General features: G+C 37.0%; 3 protein-coding genes across 4 annotated transcripts; 2 read left to right on the forward strand and 1 right to left on the reverse strand.

The window, feature by feature from the left end:
• The first annotated feature begins 4143 nt into the window (after positions 1-4143).
• On the forward strand, positions 4144-8420 carry b3gnt5b (UDP-GlcNAc:betaGal beta-1,3-N-acetylglucosaminyltransferase 5b). The gene is made up of 2 exons (XM_079379478.1): positions 4144-4347; positions 6039-8420. Exon 2 carries the CDS (start codon positions 6246-6248, stop codon positions 7368-7370), a length of 1125 nt encoding a protein of 374 aa, XP_079235604.1. The 5' UTR covers positions 4144-4347; positions 6039-6245; the 3' UTR covers positions 7371-8420.
• An 804-nt stretch (positions 8421-9224) lies between these two features.
• On the reverse strand, positions 9225-15514 carry eif4a2 (eukaryotic translation initiation factor 4A2). The gene is made up of 11 exons (XM_079378924.1): positions 15451-15514; positions 14653-14710; positions 13303-13435; positions 12974-13113; positions 12315-12483; positions 12013-12122; positions 11225-11368; positions 10788-10925; positions 10425-10514; positions 10009-10088; positions 9225-9926 (listed from the first exon to the last, which is right to left on the reverse strand). Exons 1-11 carry the CDS (start codon positions 15477-15479, stop codon positions 9782-9784), a joined length of 1236 nt encoding a protein of 411 aa, XP_079235050.1. The 5' UTR covers positions 15480-15514; the 3' UTR covers positions 9225-9781.
• A 2904-nt stretch (positions 15515-18418) lies between these two features.
• On the forward strand, positions 18419-23289 carry LOC306846249 (DCN1-like protein 1). 2 transcript variants are annotated; one of them, XM_079379481.1, is made up of 7 exons: positions 18419-18500; positions 19119-19332; positions 19474-19642; positions 19749-19879; positions 19971-20053; positions 20715-20811; positions 22459-23289. In XM_079379481.1, the coding sequence occupies exons 1-7, from the start codon at positions 18435-18437 to the stop codon at positions 22533-22535; spliced, it is 837 nt and encodes a 278-aa protein (XP_079235607.1). In that variant the 5' UTR covers positions 18419-18434; the 3' UTR covers positions 22536-23289. The 2 variants fall into 2 exon arrangements, with proteins under 2 accessions (XP_079235607.1, XP_079235608.1); XM_079379482.1 differs by having other exon boundaries at positions 18437-18500; positions 20031-20053.
• The last annotated feature ends 725 nt before the right edge of the window (positions 23290-24014 follow it).

Genomic DNA, 24014 nt, shown 5'->3' on the forward strand with positions numbered 1-24014 from the left:
TTTGCATTTTTGTGCCACTTACTATCAAATTTTTGGCAATTGGGCATTAACGTATAGCCAGCACTACGTTTTAGAATTTCCTATGGTGGTTTCATGTCGATCGGAGAAACGATTTCTATGTTTTTTTAAGCACTAAAATGCAACCTTACACAAACCATAAGGCAAAATCTGCCAAGTTTGGTATCGCTGGATTCATAAGTCTAAAAAGGTGACTTGTGAAAATAAGTTATAAGCATGTGAATATTTGATTTGGCTCAAAACTTCTCAGGCTCCTTCAGGGCATCGTGCTGATGACCCATACCAAGTTTCGCAACAATACGCCAATGCGTTCGTAAAATATAGCATTTTAATACAAAATGGCTGACATGGGACAATTGGGTATCATTCAGCTCGGCATGATGCACCTAATCTAAAGAGATTTTGTGTTTAACACCAGTTTTGTGATTTTTGGCCAAACCATTCTGAAGTTATAAGCAAAAATATGCATTTTGCATATCTCCTGACCACTAACTCTAGTGGCATAGCACCGAAACACTGCAGGTAGCCTCAGGTCATGCTTGTTATGAAACAAACCAAATTCTGTCATTTATCAAGAGACTATCCGTTATCCGTTTCAAGGTAGTCACAGACTAACTCGTCATGTTAAATCAAAGTAATGCTGTTTTTGTATAGGCCTATACTATATAGCCTGACAGCAGGGGATGTGTCATCAATCTGCAATCTCCACATATGCTAAAACGATTTACACACATCTAGGCACTCTTCTAAATCTTTAAACTTTATATACTATTCGTTCTTCTACACTGAGTTTAAGAGTGATTCTATAATTTGGGGTACATGCCATGTCCATGGACTCCATTATCAATTTTACAAATCTTTCATTAACTTTTCACTTCAAGCAATGATCACTTTTATATCAGGGGACATTTCTAATTAATTCAATACAAAAATCCAACAGATATCCAGCTTGTATCTTGCAAAAACGGCTTATTCTATACTGGAAGTTGCTGTTTTTGTGCTGTCCAGTTTGGTAAATGTGAGGTTTTGCTCTTCAGATTAGCTCTAAAATACATTTTTCTGTATATATTTATTTGTGCAAAATAATCATTAAATTATGAGAAAGGTGCTTTAACAAATATTTTGCTCATGCATCTACATTAAATTATCCATTTTGTGTACGTCCAAGAAATCAATGTCAACTGTGTTACTCACTATGAATCAGGAATGGCTTGTTCCAAAGTCACAGGCCCAACATCACTTGATGTATTTTCCTTTTTTGGAGGGAAATTTGAAGACACTGTGGAAAGTTATAACTTCTCCTCTTCAATATTTTATCTATATTATTGTCTGCACGTAGAGTAGATTAATTGACCGTCAACTGTGTTATCAACATATTCTGGTGAACTTGCATCACATGTTATATTTATAAATATGTAGAGATAGAATATAAAAACATAAGTTAATCAAGGTCATGTACTAACTAGTCCAAGGTCAGCAGTTTGCACAAAGCCCTAAAATGGCTGAAATGTCAACTGTGTTACCCATCAGCTGTAACACGGTTGACAAGGATTAACACGGTTGACATTGTTGGCAATTCAGGGTCAATTTATGCAATTTATACACACTGAGGAAAGCCTTTGAGCCGAAACATCCTTGTCCTATTGGTGATAAAATGTAGAATAAAACGAAAAGAAAAGACTATTTAATGTGAGTGCGGATCATGGTTTTGTCTAATAAGTGATTTAATGGATCAATGTGCCTAAACGAAAGATCAAGCGACGAAAGAGCGCAGTGCAAACAACTTTTGTGGGTCAAGTTATGCTCCCACTGAGTGCTGTTGATAAAAAATTAAATAAAAAATATTCACAAACTATTGTCATTACACAGAAATTACATAGGAAATGCCGAAATACCATGATTTGCATTACAATGGATAAACTTAACTGATCTAATCAAGCCCACATTTTCTATGAACTCAGTAGGCCTATCCATAATATTATATACACATTATATTCATATATATATATATATATATGTATGTATATACAGTGGGTACGGAAACTATTCAGACCCCCTTAAATTTTTCCCTTTTTGTTATATTGCAGCCATTTGCTAAATTCATTTTTTTCCTCATTAATGTACACACAGCACCCCATATTGACAGAAAACCCTTCTTAGAGCTGGCCGTCCGGCCAAACTGAGCTATCGGGGGAGAAGAGCCTTGGTGAGAGAGGTAAAGAAGAACCCAAAGATCACTGTGGCTGACCTCCAGAGATGCAGTCGGGAGATGGGAGAAAGTTGTAGAAAGTCAACCATCACAGTAGCCCTCCACCAGTTGGGGCTTTATGGCAGAGCGGCCTGATGGAAGCCTCTCCTCATTGCAAGACACAAAAAAACACCTGAAGGACTCCAAGATGGTGAGAAATAAGATTCTCTGGTCTGATGAGACCAAGATAGAACTTTCTGGCCTTAATTCTAAGCGGTATGTGAGGAGAAAACCAGGCACTGCTCATCACCTGTCCAATACAGTCCCAACAGTGAAGCATGGTGGTGGCAGCATCATGCTGTGGGGGTGTTTTTCAGCTGCAGGGACAGGACGACTGGTTGCAATCGAAGGAAAGATGAATGCGGCCAAGTACAGGGATATCCTGGACGAAAACCTTCTCAGGACCTCAGAGAGCTCAGAACCTCAGACTGGGCCGAAGGTTTACCTTCCAACAAGTCAATGACCCTAAGCACACAGCTAAAATAACGAAGGAGTGGCTTCACAACAACTCCGTGACTGTTCTTGAATGGCCCGGCCAGAGCCGTGACTTAAACCCAATTGAGCATCTCTGGAGAGACCTAAAAATGGCTGTCCACCAACGTTTACCATCCAACCTGGAGAGGATCTGCAAGGAGGAATGGCAGAGGATCCCCAAATCCAGGTGTGAAAAACTTGTTGCATCTTTCCCAAAAAGACTCATGGCTGTATTAGATCAAAAGGGTGCTTCTACTAAATACTGAGCAAAGGGTCTGAATACTTAGGACCATGTGCTATTTCAGTTTTTCTTTTTTAATAAATCTCCAAAAATGTCAACAATTCTGTGTTTTTCTGTTAATATGGGGTGCTGTGTGTACATTAATGAGGAAAAAAAATGAACTTAAATGATTTTAGCAAATGGCTGCAATATAACTTATGGTCGGGTGGTTGTAGTAAAAAAGGCTCTCGATGAAGAAGTAAACAAAAAGGAGTATTCTTTATTTAATAGCATCAACACACTTTTGACAATTAACTAACTTAAGAATGGACAAACACTGAAGGGAAACTCAGGACTTATAAAGGGACTAGAACAAAGGCACAAACGAGATAATTAATCAAACACAGGTGATGGGGATGATAGATAATTAACTAATGACTAAACCAGAACAGGAACTACCAAAAAAGGGCAAAACCAAACTGGACAGAAACAGACACGTAACAATAACAAAGAGTGAAAAATTTAAGGGGGTCTGAATACTTTCCGTACCCACTGTATGTGTATAGAGTCTGCAAATTAGCCTAGTTAGGGATAGCCAAAATCCACTTCCAAAAGCACAAACATGAAAAAAAGATGTAACTACTGTATTAAATACAATTAGAAAATGTTCAAATATTTGTTTCATCTTATGTAACCCACATGAAAAAAATACTATAGTAAATACTACAGTGTATTATACTCTATATATTATAGTATCTACAACACTTTGTTAAAGAATGCTACAGCATATAACTATAGTGAACTGATAAACTGTAATAAATACTGTAGTATATTTTAGTTTTTGCTACAGTAAACTTTAGTGTATTGTAGTATAATATACCCTATAGTTGTAAAGAACTTAGTACAGTATTGTGTGAAGTAATTTGTTTATATTACTATAGCTGTTATATTACCACAGCAACTATAGAATTACCACAACAAATTAATTCAAGTACTTTAGTATGGTTCAAAAACACTGTTTAGTATTAATTACGATAGTATTTTTTCATGTAGGAGTTCTTCTATTCAGCAAGTGATATTTTGTGCACTGAACAAGGTACATTTCAGAAATCTGGTCACCAAATAGGCTTTTCCACGAGCGTCTCCTTTAACATTACTTCAAACAAATACGGGAGTGTCCTTCATTACCCAAATGCACTCGGTCTCTGTGGTCGGGTCACTTCGAGACAACTTCTACAGATCAAGGTTCTTCACCGAGCAAAAAACTAGACAGTGTTGCTCTGGTCACAGATGTCTCTAACTGGTTTAGTGAGGAAAGTTGATGTTTAGACCACGGAGATGTACTTTAGCTCGGAGCTGTAATTCAAACATGCTGTGGATCGACCTGGTAAGACCCTCTTATGATCTTTATGCTGTAACATTAGTTAATTTTATATTGTCAGTCCTTATCACATTCAGCTTACCGACATTTGCAAGTCATAAGTAGGCTAATACGTACAAGTTAAAATACTTTTAATTTGAATCACTTCACTAAAATAAAACATTAATTAATTAAAAAGATAAAGTGTGAAATTATAAAACAAACGTTATCGTTCAAAATTAAGGCAAAACGTATTTGGACACTTTCAAATAGTTTATATAGCCTCTAAAAATCACTGTAACACCACTCATGTGTTAATGTCATTAAAAAATAATAATAATAATTCAGAGGCTCAGGCAAGCGAAGTTAGTTTTGATGAAAATTCCAGCATCATTTGTTTGCAGTTGCTACTTGGTTTGACGTGTGTATATATATATATATATATATATATATATATATATATATACATGCAAATAATAATAAAATGCATTTTAATAATTTTCCTTTTTGTAAATTTTGAAATCTGAGCGTTCATGTTCCAGACACTTGAATTACCTTAAAACCCTAAGATTTACCAACTTTTTATTTTAAATGGAGTGGACTGAGTATCATATCATTCTCATTTTTTCCTAATGAGTCAGATGAATACCAGTGAACACTTATGTTGTCATGTGATGTTGAAAAGATCCACATGTTCAATGAGTTAACAAAATTTTGTGCATTTTGTGCACATGTTGTCATCATTTACTCATTCTCATGTCGTTACAAACCTTTATGACTTTCTTCAGTGAAACACGAAAGAGGTTTTAAATAATGTTTCTTGTCAGCATGAGGATAACTAAATCATGATATCATTATTGGGTGAACTATTACATTTTTAGGGTAACATCCATTTCTCTGTTGTCCTGTCAAGTGTATGCTGAAGTCTTTCAGTGATTCCATTGGGTTTCAGACCCTCAGGCCTGTTTTCTCTTCAAATTTGCATTTGCATTGCATAGCATTTGCATTGCAGTACTTTAGATGTGAAGATATCCTGCATTTTCTTAGAAAAAGTTGTGTGTCAAACAGATTATATAGATAGATTAAATAAGATCTAAAAAAAATTAAATTAAAGATCATTCTCATGATTCACCATTCGAAACTGAATTTCCAATATATATATATATATAGAACGGATAAATTAGTTTTGAATTGTGAATCATGAGAATGACCTTTCAGTGCAATAGAGGTTATTTTTTATATCTCGGCAAGACTAGCTTAAATGAAATCTTGTTTGGGAATTGGACAGACTAGATTCATGCAAACCAATGAGGTACATTAGAAATGACCAACCAAGCTTGCTTAACCATTTCATTTGAATAAAACTCATCCAACGCCACTGAAAGTAGGACACTGCACTTTGTGTTGCACTCCTGTGTTGGTTTTGTATGTAAAGGAGTAAAAAATATTTTCTCTCTTTTCCCAAATTAATTTAGTTTAATTTATTAAATCTGTACAAATCTGAATATTCTTGTAGAAGGCATGTCTGTGAGTGTTATAATGGGAGAACGTAACCAAAATGTCCAAAAAATGAGACTTGCCAGGTTACGTTAATGTAAATAAAAAGAATTCAGGCGTCTTACTTTTTGATTGATTTCCTGGTCTCATGTTATCTCACTCACTGGTCATTCTTGTCCAGAATAAGTCCATTGAAGTTGTTGTGTACGTTTCTCTTACAGACTTTGATAATCACAGCGGAAGCACCTCATTGGTCTTTTGTCTTGACAAAGGCTTCAACATCAATGTCAGCTGAACAATCACAGTACCAGACTGTTTTCCTGTCTCATATTGGAACCCAGACTTGGACATGGTTTGAAGGCCGCTATGACTCTAAATGAAACTCAAGAATCTCACAAATTGCAACAGGAGCTGTGATATTTTTCAAAATGCCTAGATTCAAAAAATACCAACTACAGCTAATAATAATATTCTTTAGTACCTTAATGCTCATGGCGTACTGGGAACAGATTGACAATAACATTGTAACCCATGTAATGTCTTTCTCGTACCGCTACCTTCTCAATAGCTTCACGTTCATTAACGCAAGCTTTAGAGTCAATCCCGAAGACGCTATAAAGTACAACAATCACAGATACCTAATAAACCACGAGGGGAAGTGTGGTGAAAAGGACGTTCTGCTCCTGCTCTTTGTGAAAAGCTCCTCTGAGAACTTTGAGAGAAGGCAAGCCATTCGCTCTACTTGGGGAAACGAGACGTACATTGAAAGGAATCTGGGTGTTACTGTAAGGGTGTTGTTCGCTCTTGGCCTCCATCCTGAACCAGAGCAAAGAAGACTACTTAATATGAAACTGCTGTTTGAGGACCAAAGATATCACGACCTCATCCAGCAGGACTTCATGGACACCTTCCACAATCTTACTCTGAAGCTACTTTTGCAGCTTGGCTGGAAAGAAACCTACTGCCACCGTGCCCAGTTCCTCATGTCTGCAGACGACGACGTCTTCGTTCACATTCCCAACTTAATTCCCTTCTTGCGAGGGATTGGCCGCAGTAACGCCAAAGACCTTTGGATAGGAAGGGTGCACCGCGGTTCACCTCCCGTCCGAGACAAAGAGAGCAAGTACTACATGTCCCAAAACTTGTACCCGTGGTTGTCTTACCCAGATTACACCCCTGGATCTGGGTATGTCCTCTCCAGAGATGTGGCTACCAAAATCTATCAAGTTGCGCTCACCATAAATGCTTCCTTTCACATTGATGACGTCTTCCTCGGGATCTGTGCCAAAATGATAGATGTTGCTCCCAAGGACCATGCGTTCTTTTCAGGAGAGGGAAAAGCTCCTAATCACCCTTGTATCTACAAACAGATGATGACTTCTCATGGACACGTCAAAGACATTCGGGAAATGTGGAAGCGTGTAACAGAAGCTGAAGTTGGTCAGATACCCTCAGGACTGATTTGGAGGCTCTACTGCACTGTCACAAAAGTGAGGCTCCTATGTGTACCGTTTCTGTCAAACTCTTACCCATGTAAGGCAGCTTTTTTTTGAATACGACAGTTAACTCTCAGATTACCAGAGTAGCTTTGTACAGTATTTCACAGGACAAGTAGATTAGATTGGTTTGTAAGGAATTCAGAGTAATAAAAAAGTAATTTACTGCAGTTAACATGAAATAAATTTGAAAATTAAGAGGAAATGAAAGTGCAGTGTTCACTGTGAAACATGTCATTTATATTCATTGAAAAGAAAATGTTCAGTTCAACTCGAAGTCATCAGAAGCACTACCAGATTATGAAAAATTTTTATCTGTTATCTTGGGGAGCAGATGATCAGCATGCACTTTATAGGTTCCTGCATTAAGCGTGCCATCAAATTAATCTGGCTTTCATCTGTGTGTTTGCAAAAACAGATAAGAACATAATTGCTTTTAAAGAGGCGGTGCCCAATTAAATAAATCCATTCTTCAAACCACTTGCTGTGTGAGCCACAGGGATACTGGAGCCTATCCCAGTGCCTCAGGCCAAAGGCAACAACAAGCCCTGACATGAATGGATGGCCAGTCCATTCCATGTCTGATTGGAAATGGAGATATAAATTGAGATAAAAAGTTTCTTAAAATTGATCCTAAAACGTTCTTCTATCATGCCACGCATTACACTCTTAAGGTCAACGCCAGTCTCTTTTAACATATTTCTGTGCTGCGGTTTTCATGTGCTTTCTTTATAGAAGCAGATTAAATAATTTCCTGTCCAGAATATTTATATTTTAATTCATTTGACTGTGCTCAATCTGTTTGACATATACTCCTTATAGGACTGGTATAAAATTATTTCTGAATATATTCCTGAATATAACAAGCACAGTTAATGGTTATCAATGATAACATTTATATATAAGGATTCATATTAATGGAATCTGATAGCAAACCCTTAAGCAAACGGCAGTTTTTGTGCTAGTGGGCTAGTTTTGCTTTACTGGACACTTCAAGGCTTAGGATGCGTGTAGCCACACGAAAATTGGCAGATTTGCATTTCAAATGTGTTCAACAGATGTTTGAAGGTACAAAGTACAAATGACTTTCTGAAGAAAGGTAAATCTGATTATTGTCCGGTGAGTGATTGCACATATACATTACCTGGCCAACAATATGTGGACACCCTCCACTAATAAAGTGCTGCAGAGATTTTTTTGTAGGCTAACCTGAAAATTTCCCAAAAGCAACTATGGTCGCAAGATTCATTACCAATACAGTTCAGTGGAACTTGTGACCACAGCTAGCCAACAGTGCTTTTTGCACCCCTGGTTTCCTCAAAAAAAAAATGGATTTTCCATTGCCTTTTTGCCAAAAATAAGTTGTGGCTGACTCAAGCTTATGAATCTTTTTTTTTTTTTTTTTCATTCAGTGTAGTTTAATGTCCCAGACAACCTCTGCAGTCCTATTAAGTCTCTTGTGAGCAACAGACTCTGATTCAGAGATATACATCACCCCTTGGCCCCTTAACCCCACTGAAGACAAATCCCACAGCTGCAAAAGTGACTCAGGCGAAGTGGGAAAAGCTACCGGAAATTCCAAGATGACTTTGAAATGAGCAGCATGGGGAAAGTAAACAAAATCCCACCACCCAAAAACCCCTGCAAAATTAGAATAAATCTCTAGTGATAAATCTCCCAAGAAGCAGAACTCATTTTGGATAAAGGCTGGAGAAGTCAGTCAGTAAAAGGAAGAGAACAAGGGTGTGGTGTGCACTTTCTTCTGACCAAATAGTGCATTGTCCAGCTTGGAACAGAAACTTGAAATGGGTTCTACTTCTATTCATTGCTTTAAATAGTTCCTTTATAGAAAGGAAACTTCAGTAATTACTCAGATTATGTGGAAATAACTAATTCAAGAGACACCAGACAACAATTCATGGACAGAATAATCATCCTCTTTATTGTCAAACAGGACAAACACTACATAGAACATTGAGTTAAGGTGTTAAGACCCACCTTTGAAGAGGACTTCACAAAAAGAAGTACTTGATAAAACAATATACATTCCACAAAACTAAAAAGTGCCTTTATATTACTAAATATGTGAAGTGAACCAAGTTAAACTGCACACATATGTTAGCATAACATAATTGGCAGACTTAATGCAGCACTTGTATCTTTTAGTCCACAAGTAAATTACTAAACGATGAAGAACATCTAACACGTACATTTTGAACATACTAGGGAAAAAATACCTGAAAAAGAATACATGTAAAGAACCCATGTTTTGTAAACACCACCACCAGTAAATACTGATATGGCAGGAGTCTACAACCGTCCACACAGAGAGTCAACGTCACGTATCGAATTCGTAAGTCAGATCCGCAGCCAGCATCGAGGAGAGTCGTTTTTTTTTCTTCCAATAAAATAAGCGCAAATGGAAGTGATCATTCAACGGCTATCCCTGCATTAAAACTCACCAAAGTTTAAATCAGGTCGGCAACATTCATGGGCATCTCCTCAACAGTTGTGTTGTAAAACGTCTCAATGTCTCGAAGAATCCTTTTGTCTTCTTCAGTAACGAAGTTAATGGCTACACCTTTTCTGCCAAACCGACCTCCACGGCCAATCCTGAGAAATGACAATAGCGAAATCATCAACATTAAAATATGAATCGTTAAATGCAGTGTTGACACCTGCAAGTTTTACTCACCTATGGATATAGTTCTCACGATTTGTTGGCAAGTCATAGTTGATGACAAGTGAAACTTGTTGCACATCAATCCCACGAGCCTGCGGATACAGGGACATCAGGGTCAGTAATGCTAAAGATGCACAACTCAAAATGACTTTTTGACAGACTATTGACTTTTTCATGGATATTACCAGTATACAATAGTTTTCTCAGAGGACTAGAAACAGGTTTAAATTATAAAATCTCATTCAAAATCTGTCAATTTACCCATATAGGTAGAAACACAGTTCATGAACATTTAATGAGCAACTTTGTGCTCAATCTTCTTAACTTAAAATAACTAATGCATATCTTAGTTTTATGGCCATTTGTCCCAATGCTTGGGGGAGTGCAACAAGCCTTTCAGAAACCCTAAAAATAGAAGCCCTACTCACCAATAAATCTGTAGTTATGAGCACTCTGCTAGAGCCAGACCTGAACTCTCTCATGATTATATCTCGCTCCTTCTGATCCATGTCTCCATGCTGGAAAACAGAGACTGCTTTAACCCACGCAAGTCATCACGAACATCACACTGGTTTAGAAACTCTGGACAAGTACAATCAGTTGTGTTTAGAAACAATTCTCTCCATGAGAAGTCAGTCCCGAAAGATGGTAGAGCATCATTTCATACTTTATCCAGCATTAAACGTCATAATGTGTAATCTGTCTTGTAGATCAATCCCTGGCCTACCACTAACTATTAAAACCTTTTTCATGTTTAATCTATTAACATATGGGTATGTACATCAACTTACCAGAGCAGACACGGTGAAATCTCTGGCATGCATCTTTTCAGTCAGCCAGTCAACCTTTCTTCTCGTGTTCAAGAAGATAACAGCCTGGGTGATTGTAAGGGTCTCGTAGAGGTCACACAGCGTGTCCAACTTCCACTCCTACAGAATGAGTTATAAATTAGCATTAACAGAGAATCACCACAAGGTGTCATCCTACACCAACATCCTGATTTCATAATACGTATGGCACAAAATCTCGAGACCTTGGACACCGGACATTAAGAAAGAGGTCCGTCCTAGACTCATTTCCGACCGTGTGCTTTTACTCTTCCTTCTTTAAGATTTAACCAGTACTAGCATGAACACCAGAGCGAGACCAGAAGGCCATGAGCTGGTGATTTTAGCATGGCGCTTTTAAAAGAAGGGACATGAGATATTAAAGACAACTGGTTCCTCACCTCTCGTTCTACATTGATGTAAAACTGCTTAATACCCTCCAGAGTCAGCTCCTCCTTTTTCACCAGGATGCGAACAGGTTCACGCATGAACTTGGTGGTCACCTCCAGCACATCAGCAGGCATGGTGGCCGAAAGCAGCACAACCTGGCAACAAACAACACAGTTATAGCATGGACAAAAATTCAATTCTGGGTCAATTCTGAACACACTAGTGAGGGATTCTGCATTTAATATAACTGGTAATAGTTTATTGTCCTCATAATTATGCTGATAAAATATTCCTAAGTACTTGATTTGTCACGTCTTGCTTTAATGACAGCAGCACCTGAGCTGCATGAACTCAAAGTCTGGGTAACATGTGATGCTTGTGTTCTTCAGCATGACTTGATGCACAAGGTTCTCATTAAATAATAAGCGAGAACATTTGACTGAAAGTCACAAATTTGACGAGTGAACTGGAAATGGCACAGAATGTCTCCAGTTTGGCACAACTTGATTTTTTATTTTTTTTTGAAAGTTTAAAGTCACAGATTTTCAATATGGTATTCAAGACTTCTTCCAGTTGAAAATGTATTGTTGCTCTGGACCTTGAAACATAAGCCACTGGACATTAAGAAAGAGGTCCGACTCTGTTTCACTTCCGGTGCAGGGCTATTGCTCTTCTTCCACATGATACTCTGCTAGCATCATTGCATAAACCAGGGGAACCTAGAATATGCCATTTTAGCACAGTTCTTTTGAGCGGAAGACACCTCCGTTTAGAGTCTGGTATCAAGACATTGACTTACTTGGATGTTTGTGCTCAACTTCTGGAAAATCTCATAGATTTGATCCTTGAACCCACGACTCAGCATTTCATCGGCCTCATCAAGGACAAACATCTTGATCCATTTGGGAGCTGTAAAAAAAAAACCTTGGGAGTAATTCAAACCCTTACTAATCCATTAAAACATGGTGGTCAAATGTATGATCAGTTAAGTTGTAAATTTCTCCATAACAGGTCAGTCCCGAAAGATGATAGCATCACGTCATACCGCATCCCAACTGGGCATGCCCGTTTTAGTCTAATTTATTTGCATTCACTACTTACACAGGTATCTCCTGTTCAGCATATCAAACACACGGCCTGGCGTGCCAACGACGATGTGTGGAGCCTCCGCCTGGAGTTTTTGCATTTCGTTCCGCACGTTGGTGCCTCCAATGCATGCATGGCAAGAAGCGCCCATGTAGTCACCCAAGGCCAGGATAACCTTCTGAATCTAGAGAGCAGAGAGAGAAAAAAAAAAAAATTAAATAAAAAGAACACTTTATTTCCTCAAGTACTGACGTTTGATAGTCACTGTGCACTAATAAAGCCAAATATTGGACAGGTATGACCAGTTGAAAAGGTCATCTCCATAACAAGACAGTCCCAAAAGCAGTATACCATCTCACACTTTTTTCCACAGTTCCATTTTGCTACGATCAACCCATGGAAATCACCTGGCAGTCCAACAACCAAACTATTAACTAAAATCGAATTTCCAACCACTTACAGTAAACACTCTTGTACTTAAGTAAATTATTCTGGCTGAAGCACTAACTAATTACTTCCTGCCAAAAAAAAAATTATACATTAAAATGACATCCACATTTAATAACTGATGGAGCAGGAAGAACAGCAAAAGAGTACCTTGAATCGGGCTACTGCCAGAATATGCCGCCTTGGTCTGAGACACTAAGTTTATGGTGACCTCAGGTACAGCATACCTGCTGAGCGAGCTCTCGGGTTGGTGCCAGGACCAAAGCCTGAGTCTCTTTCTGCTCAATCTCCAACTGCTGCAGGATGGAAATGGCAAATGTGGCCGTTTTACCAGTGCCTGACTGGGCTTGAGCGATAACATCATATCCTATGGAGAAATAAAAGAGCAATTCACCCTAATGCACAACACACGCTATCAGGTTAAAATGAACAGAGATTCAAACTTGAATTTAATGGACTGCAAATAAATGTACATTAGGCAAATTGGATACAAATAATCTTGTTTACTGAAAAAGCATGTCAAGCAAACGTTAAATGTAACTGAACTGGTTTGTACCTTTTATGCAAGGGATTATAGCTCTCTGCTGGATTGCCGAGGGTTTCTCAAAACCATAAGCATAAATTCCACGAAGGAGAGTTTCCTTCAGGTTCATGTCATCGAAATTGTCCGTAATCTCGTTCCAGTTGCTCTGTAAAATAATGCGTATGAGATCTCACTTAATACACTCAGCTCATCAATTACAGACAATATTATTACTGTAAACTAATGGGACGGGGTAATATGCTGCCTTCAAAATCACGTCAAACAATGAGTTCACATGAAAAGCACTAATATTGTAATTACTATTGGGATTTTCAATAAGCACCTTTGTACTATATTATGGCATGTCAATTGGTCAAGTTTTAAATGTGAACAAACAGGGCTTTTGCTGCCTTCACATGTTCTCAAACTTCCTACTTCATAATTAGGAGTCATTGCATTCAGCTGCTTGTAGTCGGAAAGAACAAGAATCATAGGACACCGGTGTGGCTGCTTGCATAAAATGCTTAAAGCAAATTTATAAGTCAGTCATTTAATTTTCTTCTAAAAGACTGGTCATTATTTCACATACATAATGTAAGGGTCTAATTTTAATCTGAAAAATAACAAGTCTGACCCACTAGCTGTTAGACAAGGGGGAAGGAGTCTTAAGACAAAGGCTGAGTTTATGCAACTGGCTTGTTCATTTTTGCTCATTTCCAGGGGAAAATCTTAAAGCTGAAATTCACTAAAAATGTTAAATTAATATCCAACCTATTCTGAAAAAATAAAATGTATTAAATGACAACCATATTATTACCCATGCTGTTGTATACATTCACAATGTTATCTGGATAATTTCCTGACAACTCTGAAGTAGTCATATAAATGGAGATTTATTTTTTTAAATTGGCTAGTATTAGTTTGTGATATTGACATTCATGACAAAAATTATGAAATTTGTATGGTATCAAAAGTTTGACATCAAAAAGACCTTATGACTAAAAAAAAGTGTGATATACGGTTACCCACAAATAAGATTACTCATATCGAGATTTTGGTCTTGAGACCATTCATGTCCAATTTCCAACTAGGAAACTAATAACTACCATAATTCAGATAGCAACATGTGCTCACATTTATTCTTGCTAGTCAAAATCCAGTGTGCAATCACAGATTTTTCTTGTGTTCAACACATTTGCCTCTCACCAACAAAGTTGCTTGGACACGTGAGCTGCGATTCATGCATTTTTACTGACAATTTTTTTGCACACGAAATGTGACGGCACCGTAAGAACAGTAACATGGACTGACAAAAAAAACCTTCACCCCAGAGATTTATTAGAACCACTAAATCACCCCCCCAGACTTCACTAGGATACAAACCTCGATGATACCATCAGGCTCCATTCCTTCAGGCCCCCCATGGTCTCGATCTCGTGAGCTGAAAAAAAAAAATAAGAGTAACGTTAAACTTTTAGTACAAGAAGTTTCTAAAACAGTATTACAGAACTCGAACCCCCAGGAAACGCGCGCGTGAGCGAATGAACGTTCCAAAAATGCCACGTGGACGACCGTTAACAATCAAAGCGGTAAATAACCACTTTAGTTAATAATAGGGTTGTTTTCTGTCAAAATAACTTCGTCATGGTCTTCCTTAAAGCCTCAAATTTGGTCCGACTTATTTACAGCAGAATCACCTCATCACGTTTGATGTGCTAAAAGCGGTTTCTACTACCCATAATTGTTTTATATCATCAATTATTTAGCTCCCGATAAAACAAAGATACAACTACGATTTTATGAAATATAATATTTAAAGGTAACGTTAATGAACGCGGTATGAATGTAAGGCCTCAAGCATGGAGGCCACGAGTTAGATTTCAGGGTGGGCGTGAAGCCTAGTTAATAGCCATCGTTTCGATCCTTAATAACTGCACTTACAAAAATATTAAATAGTATTAAAATAGCCCATTTAGTCCTAGACGTGCACGAGTGCGGAGTACGCGAGAATCCACACGCAAGCATAAGTTACACCGCTAACAGGCGCGGCCTGCTTAATATCACAAACACCACGTATATCCACTATAATTAGCCCGACGCCTCTCTAGTTCAACAAGATACTCATTTACGGACAGTATTTGACATAAAGTGAATGAAGGTTACGTGTCATAAAGAGTTTACCTGTTGTAATCAGCAGAACCGCTAGACATGGTCCGTTCGCGACTTCGGCATTCACTCGGAAAGGAAGAACATGTGAATCTCTGGCGATTTTATCAAACCGGAACTTCTTTTTGCACATTTGGATTAAAACTATATAAACGCTAAAACAGCTACACGCGATTGACATTTTATCGATTGCGACAAGAGATGTAACTCGAGCTAAATACGTATTAATTTTTAGCAGTGTTTATCTTTGTTATGTCGAAGTTTGCATGGGACTATATGGAGAAGCGCAAGGATATTGCACCAATGATAGGGAGTAGTGGAGCCGCTACGGGGTCTCCACAGTTCTGGCCTTAAAATGGGACTGAGTTAAAGTGACAGTTCGTCTTAACCTCCTGAGACCAGAGAAAAAAAGAGTTAGGGAATTTTTTTTTCATGTCTTTACATTGTTTAGAGCATTAAACGTTAAAAAATATATATATAAAACAATACAAATTATATTTAATTAATAAGTTATGCTATGCCCTCGGTAGAAGGGCATCGGGACTCAATTTCTTTAAAAAAAAAATAAAATAAAAAGACATGAATGAACATGCATAGGCAAAAACAATAGATTTTTTAAATCACCAATACATTTTTAGTTTGCAGGATTTTATTTATTTTTTACCAAACTTTGCATAAAGATGATGTTATAACAGAATGATTTGATATACCATTTTTCTTTCTGCAAAATGTGTGTAAAATGGCTATAAATGTGACCCTGGACCACAAAACCTTTCTTAAGTATAAGAATAAATAAGCTTTCCATTGATGTATGGATGGTTAGGATAGGACAATAGTTGGCTGAGATACAACTATTTGAAAATCTAGAATCTGAGGGTGCAAAAAAATCAAAATACTGAGAAAATCGCCTTTAAAGTTGTCCAAATGAAGTTCTTAGCAATGCATATTACTAGTCAAAATTTTAGTTTTAATATATTTACAGTAGGAAATTTACAAAATATCTTCATGGAACATGATCTTTACTTAATATCCTAAAGATGTTTGGCATAAAAGAAAAATCGATAATTTTGACCCATACAATGTATTTTTGGCTATTGCTACAAATATACCCCAGCGACTTAAGACTGGTTGTGTGGTCCAGGGTCACAAAGGGTTTTCTCATTATATACAATGTATCTATAAACTAAATCTAATTTGCATTTTAATGTGTTTTTGGAGCAACATGCAATGAAAAAATAAGTGTAATAATGCGAGTAATAATTGATACAATTTTCCTAATAATATATAATATTTCATAGAATATTGAAATATAATTTCTTTCCCTATTCATTTGTTATGTCTCCCAAAATGCATAATAAACAAGATTTTAGTCCCGGTGTCCTCAATTGAGGACATGTTTGAAATCAACGTCCTGTTTCGTAACAGGAAGTCACATTTTGATTTGAAACCCCATAACACTTTCTTCCTGAGATGTTGATTTATGACACACAGTTTAAAAAAATAGACAGGTTTAAATGATAATTACAAAATATTTTCATATATATAAGTGTCACTAAATTAATGTCAGACATTTTTGAAGACCAAGGAGAGGGAGTGGTCATGGTGAAACGTCCAATCATTTGGTATCTCTGAAAAGCCCTGAATGTGCTCTGTACAGGACATCCAGACTTAAAACTGTGGCATGTATATCTCAGAGAAATTCACTTAAATATAATGTCCTCATATGAGGTCGCAGGGTCTTAAGAGGTTAAAATACAAGTTTTAATTTATTCACCCTCATGTTGTTCTAAACATGCATGGCTCTTTCACCTCAGTCACCAGTCTCCATCCACTTTAACTGTCTGTAAACATCTTAGGAATTCATTGAAATGCCCCAAGTCTCTGCTGCAGGGCAGAACTGGGCAGATTTCCTCTGCTCTCTTAAATCCAGAGGAGAACAGCGACGTTCTGCTTCTACCTATCAGACACTCCGACAGATAGCTACCATCACAGTGCTTTCACATACAGGAAAAAAACACCCAATCAACTCGAGAATCAACTCGATTCAACAATTCAGTTTAGGTATTCAAAAATGAAAGAAACAGAAAAAAAAAAAAAAACCTAGAAAGAATGCATTCATGATTGTCAGCATAAAGTTACTCAATTAACGTACTTCCACAGAATAAAATCTGATTTTAAACTGGCAACATATCTGAGCAGTATTAAAGACTTTAGCCAGAGAAAGCTGCTAAAGAAATACCTTATGAGTGAACACAGTCTGAGTGAAGCAGAGCTGGAGAGCTGTGTTCAGACTGCACTGACGGAGCCATAGAGGTCCTCACACAGTGCAGCAAATATCAAAACACTAGAGATGCCTATTTCAACCAACTAGTGTCGCCTGAATTCCAGCAAGCGAGCAACATACTGTAGAGAAACTCTTGTATATTTTGGGAGAAAAAGAAGAGTTGACCTGGCAGCGCAGTATGTGTCCTCCTGCCATCAAATGAGGGACAGAGGCTCATAGGGACATAGGGTCCCTCTTTTTCATTAACAATTGCTCTCTGTATTAATTTACTTGGTCTTTTTTTCATTTTGAAAAGATGGAAATGTAGCCTATGTGTATATATATATATATATATATTTTTTTTTTCACAGTATGTTTGTATTGTATATTTATTGCTTTGGCAACATTGTGAAATTTTACGTAGTCATGCCAATAGAATTAATTTGAATTGAATTGAATTGAATTGAATTGAGAGAGAGATAATATAGATCTTATACCTCACAGATAGATAGATAGATAGATAGATAGATAGATAGATAGATAGATAGATAGATAGATAGATAGATAGATAGATAGATAGATAGATAGATAGATGCCATTTTCTGCTTATTCATCTTAAAATAATCTTACAATTCTTTTTCACATCAGTGGACGTTAGATTAACCTCTTACAGACTGATTTTTATGTTAATAGTATTTCGTATATGAGCATAGCTGCGGTACAAATGTGACTGCGCATGAGCGGAAGTAGGTGCAGGGCAAAGAGGGATAGCGGAAGAGGGAGTCTGGAAATCACAAACATGGTAAATGTGAAAATAATAAAAAAATATATATATATTTTACTAATGTGTGTTACAGTCATAAATACCCATAAAGCGCTGCGACGAATCCTGTTCAGATGTTATGCTGTTTTGACGACATTCCTTTAAATCTACCTAAGTTAGCAGGAGAGTGGGTTTATTGATGAATTAATTGTTAGACAGATGTACAGAGCAGGTAGCTTTGAAGCTAGCGGGGTCAAAGCCGTTGGACAGCAGGGCTGTCAAGTTCATTTTACAAACGAGAAGCCGGACTAATGGGCTACAGTAAAGGATTATTTGTTTGTTTATCTGTTACAAAATCTTATGCAAACAGTGTGAAATGCTGCTGAAAAGCAGTTCAGTTGACAAGCGTTCGTTTTGTGTGAAGTCTTCGTGGTATATATAACTTATATCCATACTTGGTAGTGTACAGTAAATAAATGATTTCTACTACTTGTCACTAAATATAAAATTACAGGGAAAGATAAGCCATTTGATATCAATATGCCATTGAGAGACATACAGACTGTGGGTCTATATACAAGAATATGCTGCTGTACTAGAAACTGTTGATGTACAATATCTAAGTGAATGTGACTTTATACTTTTTCTCTATTACAGAACAAGCTGAAATCCTCTCAGAAGGATAAAGTTCGCCAGTTCATGATCTTTACCCAGTCAAATGAGAAAACAGCATTGAATTGTTTGTCTCAGAATGATTGGAAACTAGACGTTGCTACAGACAACTTTTTCCAAAATCCCGACCTCTACATACAGAATCTAAAGGGAACACTAGACCGGAAGAAGTTAGAACAGCTTTACAATCGGTACAGAGGTAAGGATTGAGCAGCATATCATTACTTTAAAATAGTGTTGTGTGTTAAAAAATAGTTTTATTACCAACACACTAAACCATGCTTTGTGTAATTCTTCTGTAAGAAAAGAGAAAATGTCTTGCATTGTACTCATTTTACAGACCCTCAAGATGATAACAAGATTGGTGTAGATGGAATCCAGCAGTTCTGCGACGATTTGGGACTTGATCCAGCCAGTGTAAGTGTTCTGCTAATAGCTTGGAAGTTTCGGGCAGCAACACAATGCGAGTTCTCCAAACAAGAATTTATGGAAGGAATGGCTGAGCAAGGGTAATTATTATTATTTTTAATCACGTCTGAGCTCTCTGAATCGACTTTTCCCCTCATCCAATGTCTTCCATGCTAAAATGCTAATCTTTGCCTTTGTTTTGTCAAGATGTGACAGTATGGAGAAACTCAAAGCACAGCTACCCAGGATGGAGCAAGAGTTGAAGGACCAAGGGAAATTTAGAGACTTCTATCAGTTCACTTTCAACTTTGCTAAGAATCCAGGACAGAAGGGCTTAGGCATGTGCTGGGTTCATCCTCATTTGTTCCTTTAATTTTTATTTATAGTTAACTAGTGTTTTTTCAGTTTTATTGTTTTGTTTTTCTCTAGACCTAGAAATGGCAATTGCATACTGGGATTTAATATTGGCTGGGCGTTTTAAATTTCTAGATCTATGGAACAAATTTTTATTGGTGAGTATTGTTCTGTTCATGGCTTTAAGTTCTGTATAGATTTAACTTTTAACCCTGAATATGTTTTTAAATCTGTATTCAACTAGCATCATCAAACTGAAAAACAGATAGTGTTGCCCTAAAATCACAACATGGTTTGAGCCAATGTTTATTAGGGTATTAATAAATTGTATTGTCTAAAGACTGGAATACGCTACACAATTTTTAATGTCTGAAAACCTTTTTATAACACCAGGCATCATACAGTTGCACACTTTAAAAATGTTTACTTTGGAAAAACTGTGCGTCACACACTAAATAGCTGAAGATCTCACACTAACAAACTTTCAAGTTTTTCTGAACACAACAAACTCTGGCAGAAACATGCCCTTTGTTGCTAGAAAATGCATGATTATTTAAAACAATGTGTTCCAGAATAGGCTCAAAATACCAAACATGTTTGGATGGATCCATAGTGTGATGCTAAAAAAGTCTGTGCACAGGAAAAACTGTGATTTTTCTGCAAAATCTGTCAACTCTGGTTGCCCAAAATCTACAGACTGAGATGTTTCCAGACTGAAAAAGTTGTGTAGTGTATTCAAGTCTTAACTGGTAAAAGTAATGTTTAATCACTGTAAACCTGGATGAAAATGTTTTGATTGCTTTTGCTTATGCATTGCAGGAGCATCATAAGAGATCCATTCCCAAAGACACATGGAACCTTTTGTTAGATTTCAGCACGATGATCACAGACGATATGTCAAACTACGATGAGGAAGGTTAGTTTGGAATTTTCAATTCATCTTTTACAGGTTTATACAGTGCTGCTTGAATATTTATGAGCCCTTTACAATTTTCTATATTTCTGCATAAATATGACCCAAAACATTGGTTTTGCGCACAAGTCCTGAAAGTAAACAGATAGAAGCCAATCAAACAAAGAGTCAAACATATTTTCGTTGTCATTAATTTGAGAAAAATGATCCATTGCTACGTATCTTTGAGTTGCAAAAGTATGATGGCAATCTTTGCTTTCAGTCTGGTGTGACCGCCTTATGCAACAATAACTGCAGGTAAAGTTTCTTGTAACTGCTGATCAGTCCTGCACAGTGGCTTGTAGGCGTTTTAGCCAATTCCTCAGTACAGAACTACTTCATCTCTGTGATGTTGTTGGGTTTCCTCCTATGAACTACTTGCTTCAGCTCCTTCCACAACATTTCAGTTGGATTAAGGTCCAGACTTTGACTCGGTCATTGGTAACACAACTTGTGTGCTTGGGGTCGCTGTCTTGCTGCGTGGCCCACTTTCTCTTGAGACTCAGTTCTCAGACAGATGTCCTGACATTTTCCTTTCGAACTTGCTTCCATCAATGATGGCAAGCCATCCTGGCCAAAATGAAGCAAAACATGTCCAAGCCATGAAACTACCACCTCCATGTTTCACAGATGGGATAAGTTTCTTATGCTGGAAAAGAGTGTGTTCTTTTCTCCAAAGTTTTATTTTGGTCTCATCTGTCAACAAAACCTTTCTCCAACAGCCCTCTGCTTTTCCACGTGATCTTTTGCAAACTGCAGATAGGCAGCAATGTTCTTTTTGGAGAGCAGTGGCTTTCTTCTTGCAACTCTGCCATGCACACCATGGTTGCTCAGTGTTCTCCTGATGGTGGACTCACGAACATTAGCCAATGTAAGAGAGGCTTTTAGTTACTTAGAAATTACCCTGGGTTCCTTTGCACCCTCGCAGACTATTACACTTTTTGCTTTTAGAGTGATCTTTGTTGGTTAACCACTCCCGGGGAGGGTAACGATAGACTTGAATTTACCCCATTTGTACACAATCTGTTTGACTGTGGCTTTGTGGAGTCCTAACGCTTTAGAGATGGTTTTGTAACATTTTCCAGCCTGAAGAGCAACAGCAATTCTTTTTCTGAAGTCTTCAGAGATCTCCTTTGTTCGTGCCATGATTCACTTCCACAAACTTTGATAGATCCCTGTTCTTGAAATGAAACGGCGGACACTGACACCTGAGAGTCATTCAGATGGACTCTAATTTCACCTTCAAATTAACAGCTAATCCTAGAGATTCACATACTTTTGTGGTGCACAGATAATGTGACACTGGATCATTTTTCTCAATAAATAAATCGCCAAGAAAATATTTTTATCTCATTTGTTTGATTGGGTTCTATTTGTCTACTTTCAAGAAAATCTGATGATAATTTGGGTCACATTTATGCAGAAATATAGAAAACTGTAAAGGGTTCACAAACATTCAAGCAGCACTTTGTATATATATATTTAGAGAACTAGTTAACATTCACAAGGTGGTTATGATGTCAAATGATTAGACTCGGTCCTTGTTTAACTTAATCGTGTGTAGATTTCAAAATGAAGTTGCATTCGTTCATTCATTTTCTATTTTTTTAGGAGCATGGCCAGTACTTATTGATGATTTTGTGGAGTTTGCGCGACCGTACGTTGGCACCAAGAGCACAGCTGTATAAGTACATTCCTTCTGAGGGCCGTCTGGACCTCACTGAAAACAAACAGCTTCTGCTGAGCACAGAGGACTGAACTGAGATCTGCTTTGCCTTTTCCAAGCCCTCAGGACTGAGACATTTATACGAACCAGAGACATTAAAGGCATCTTCAGTCGTCTAATGGTGGTTTGAGCTTTTATCTTTTTGGGCCGGTTTTTGTTTTGACTTTATGCAGGATCTTATTCAATCTCTGGGACTTCAGTGGTCTCATCCAGATGAAGCAGTTTGTCAAACAAGCTGTCACCGATACAGTTAGGAAATGTCAAGATCTTAATTTTAGTACTCCATGTGCATTCTTGCTTTGAATGTTTATTTCTTTCCAGTTGGTTTTTATGAAAATTATACATCAGAGATTTTTGATTGTTCTCTTTTTTTTTATAAAGCAGAGTAGCTGGTGTCTCGAGAGCCGGTCATATTTGCTTTCTTTTTGTGTTTTATTGTGACTTAATGTACTTTTTCTGTTAAAATACCCAGACAGTGGTTTTACTTTGCTTGTTTGGGTTTGATTAAATCGATAGGTCATAATAACTGAGAAAATTAGATTTTACAATCCTAGAAATAATATTAATTTGAACATTACCTCAGTTTTCCTTGATTAATGACTCCATTTGATGTATTGACATACTGTGTTTGCAGTTCATTCAGCACTTTGATAAATCATATAATCCATACAATAAAATCAGGTTATAGTTGATGAATAAAGTCGGATGGCCTTGAGAATATTTTGTGTGTGTGTGTGTGTGTGTGTGTGTGTGTGTGTGGTAGTTCAGTGAGTGTTTACCCACACAGTGCAACTTTCATTGTAATACTTTAAAGTTCACCATTCATCATTTACTCACCTTCATGTTGTTCCGAACCTGTATGGCTTTCTTTGTTCTAAAGAACACAAAAGATGATGCCAAACAGTTTTGGTTACCATTGTGGTCTTCTATTATAAAAACATATTACAAAGTAATTATAGTGTCTTATATATTTAATACTTTATGTACAGAAGAAAGTCTGTCATACAGGTTTGGGATAAATTATTTCCAAAAGTAATTTTTGGATATTTAATTATAAGGGACTATTAAATCACAAAGTTAAACAGAACCTTAATTCATACTTTAATTCACAGAATTAAAGTGTTATTTTTTAAAATGTCACAATAACGAGGTAATACATAATCACACTAACAGTTGCCACAAAAATGAAATTTACATACATTTCATTGCTTTTAAAGCATTACGTGTTTTTTTGTGTTTTATTTTTCCAGGAGGATTATAATTCAACATCATTTTTAAAATGTGAAAAGTTTTTTGCATGTGATACTTTGCTAGTAAAATAAATAACTGAATAGTGTAGTTATCTTTATTATTATTATTATTATTATTCCTTCATAAAAAAAAAAAAACAATCCCACAAAATTCACAGGTTGATGTTTAATGAAATGTTTAGTTTAAATCT

The sequence above is a fragment of the Barbus barbus genome (assembly GCF_936440315.1).
Source record: "Barbus barbus genome assembly, chromosome: 26".
Lineage (NCBI taxonomy): Eukaryota > Metazoa > Chordata > Actinopteri > Cypriniformes > Cyprinidae > Barbus > Barbus barbus.

Coding starts and splice junctions, on each gene's coding strand:
- b3gnt5b (XM_079379478.1), top strand. CDS start 6,246: ATGCCTAGATTCAAAAAATACCAACTACAGCTAATAATAATATTCTTT.
- eif4a2 (XM_079378924.1), bottom strand. CDS start 15,479: ATGTCTAGCGGTTCTGCTGATTACAACAG. Junction 14,711..15,450: donor GGTTCTGCTGATTACAACAG/GTAAACTCTTTA, acceptor TTTTTTTTTCAG/CTCACGAGATCGAGACCATG. Junction 10,926..11,224: donor ACATCAATGTAGAACGAGAG/GTGAGGAACCAG, acceptor CTCATTCTGTAG/GAGTGGAAGTTGGACACGCT.
- LOC306846249 (XM_079379481.1), top strand. CDS start 18,435: ATGAGCGGAAGTAGGTGCAGGGCAAAGAGGGATAGCGGAAGAGGGAGT. Junction 18,501..19,118: donor GTCTGGAAATCACAAACATG/GTAAATGTGAAA, acceptor TCTCTATTACAG/AACAAGCTGAAATCCTCTCA. Junction 20,054..20,714: donor TATGGAACAAATTTTTATTG/GTGAGTATTGTT, acceptor TATGCATTGCAG/GAGCATCATAAGAGATCCAT.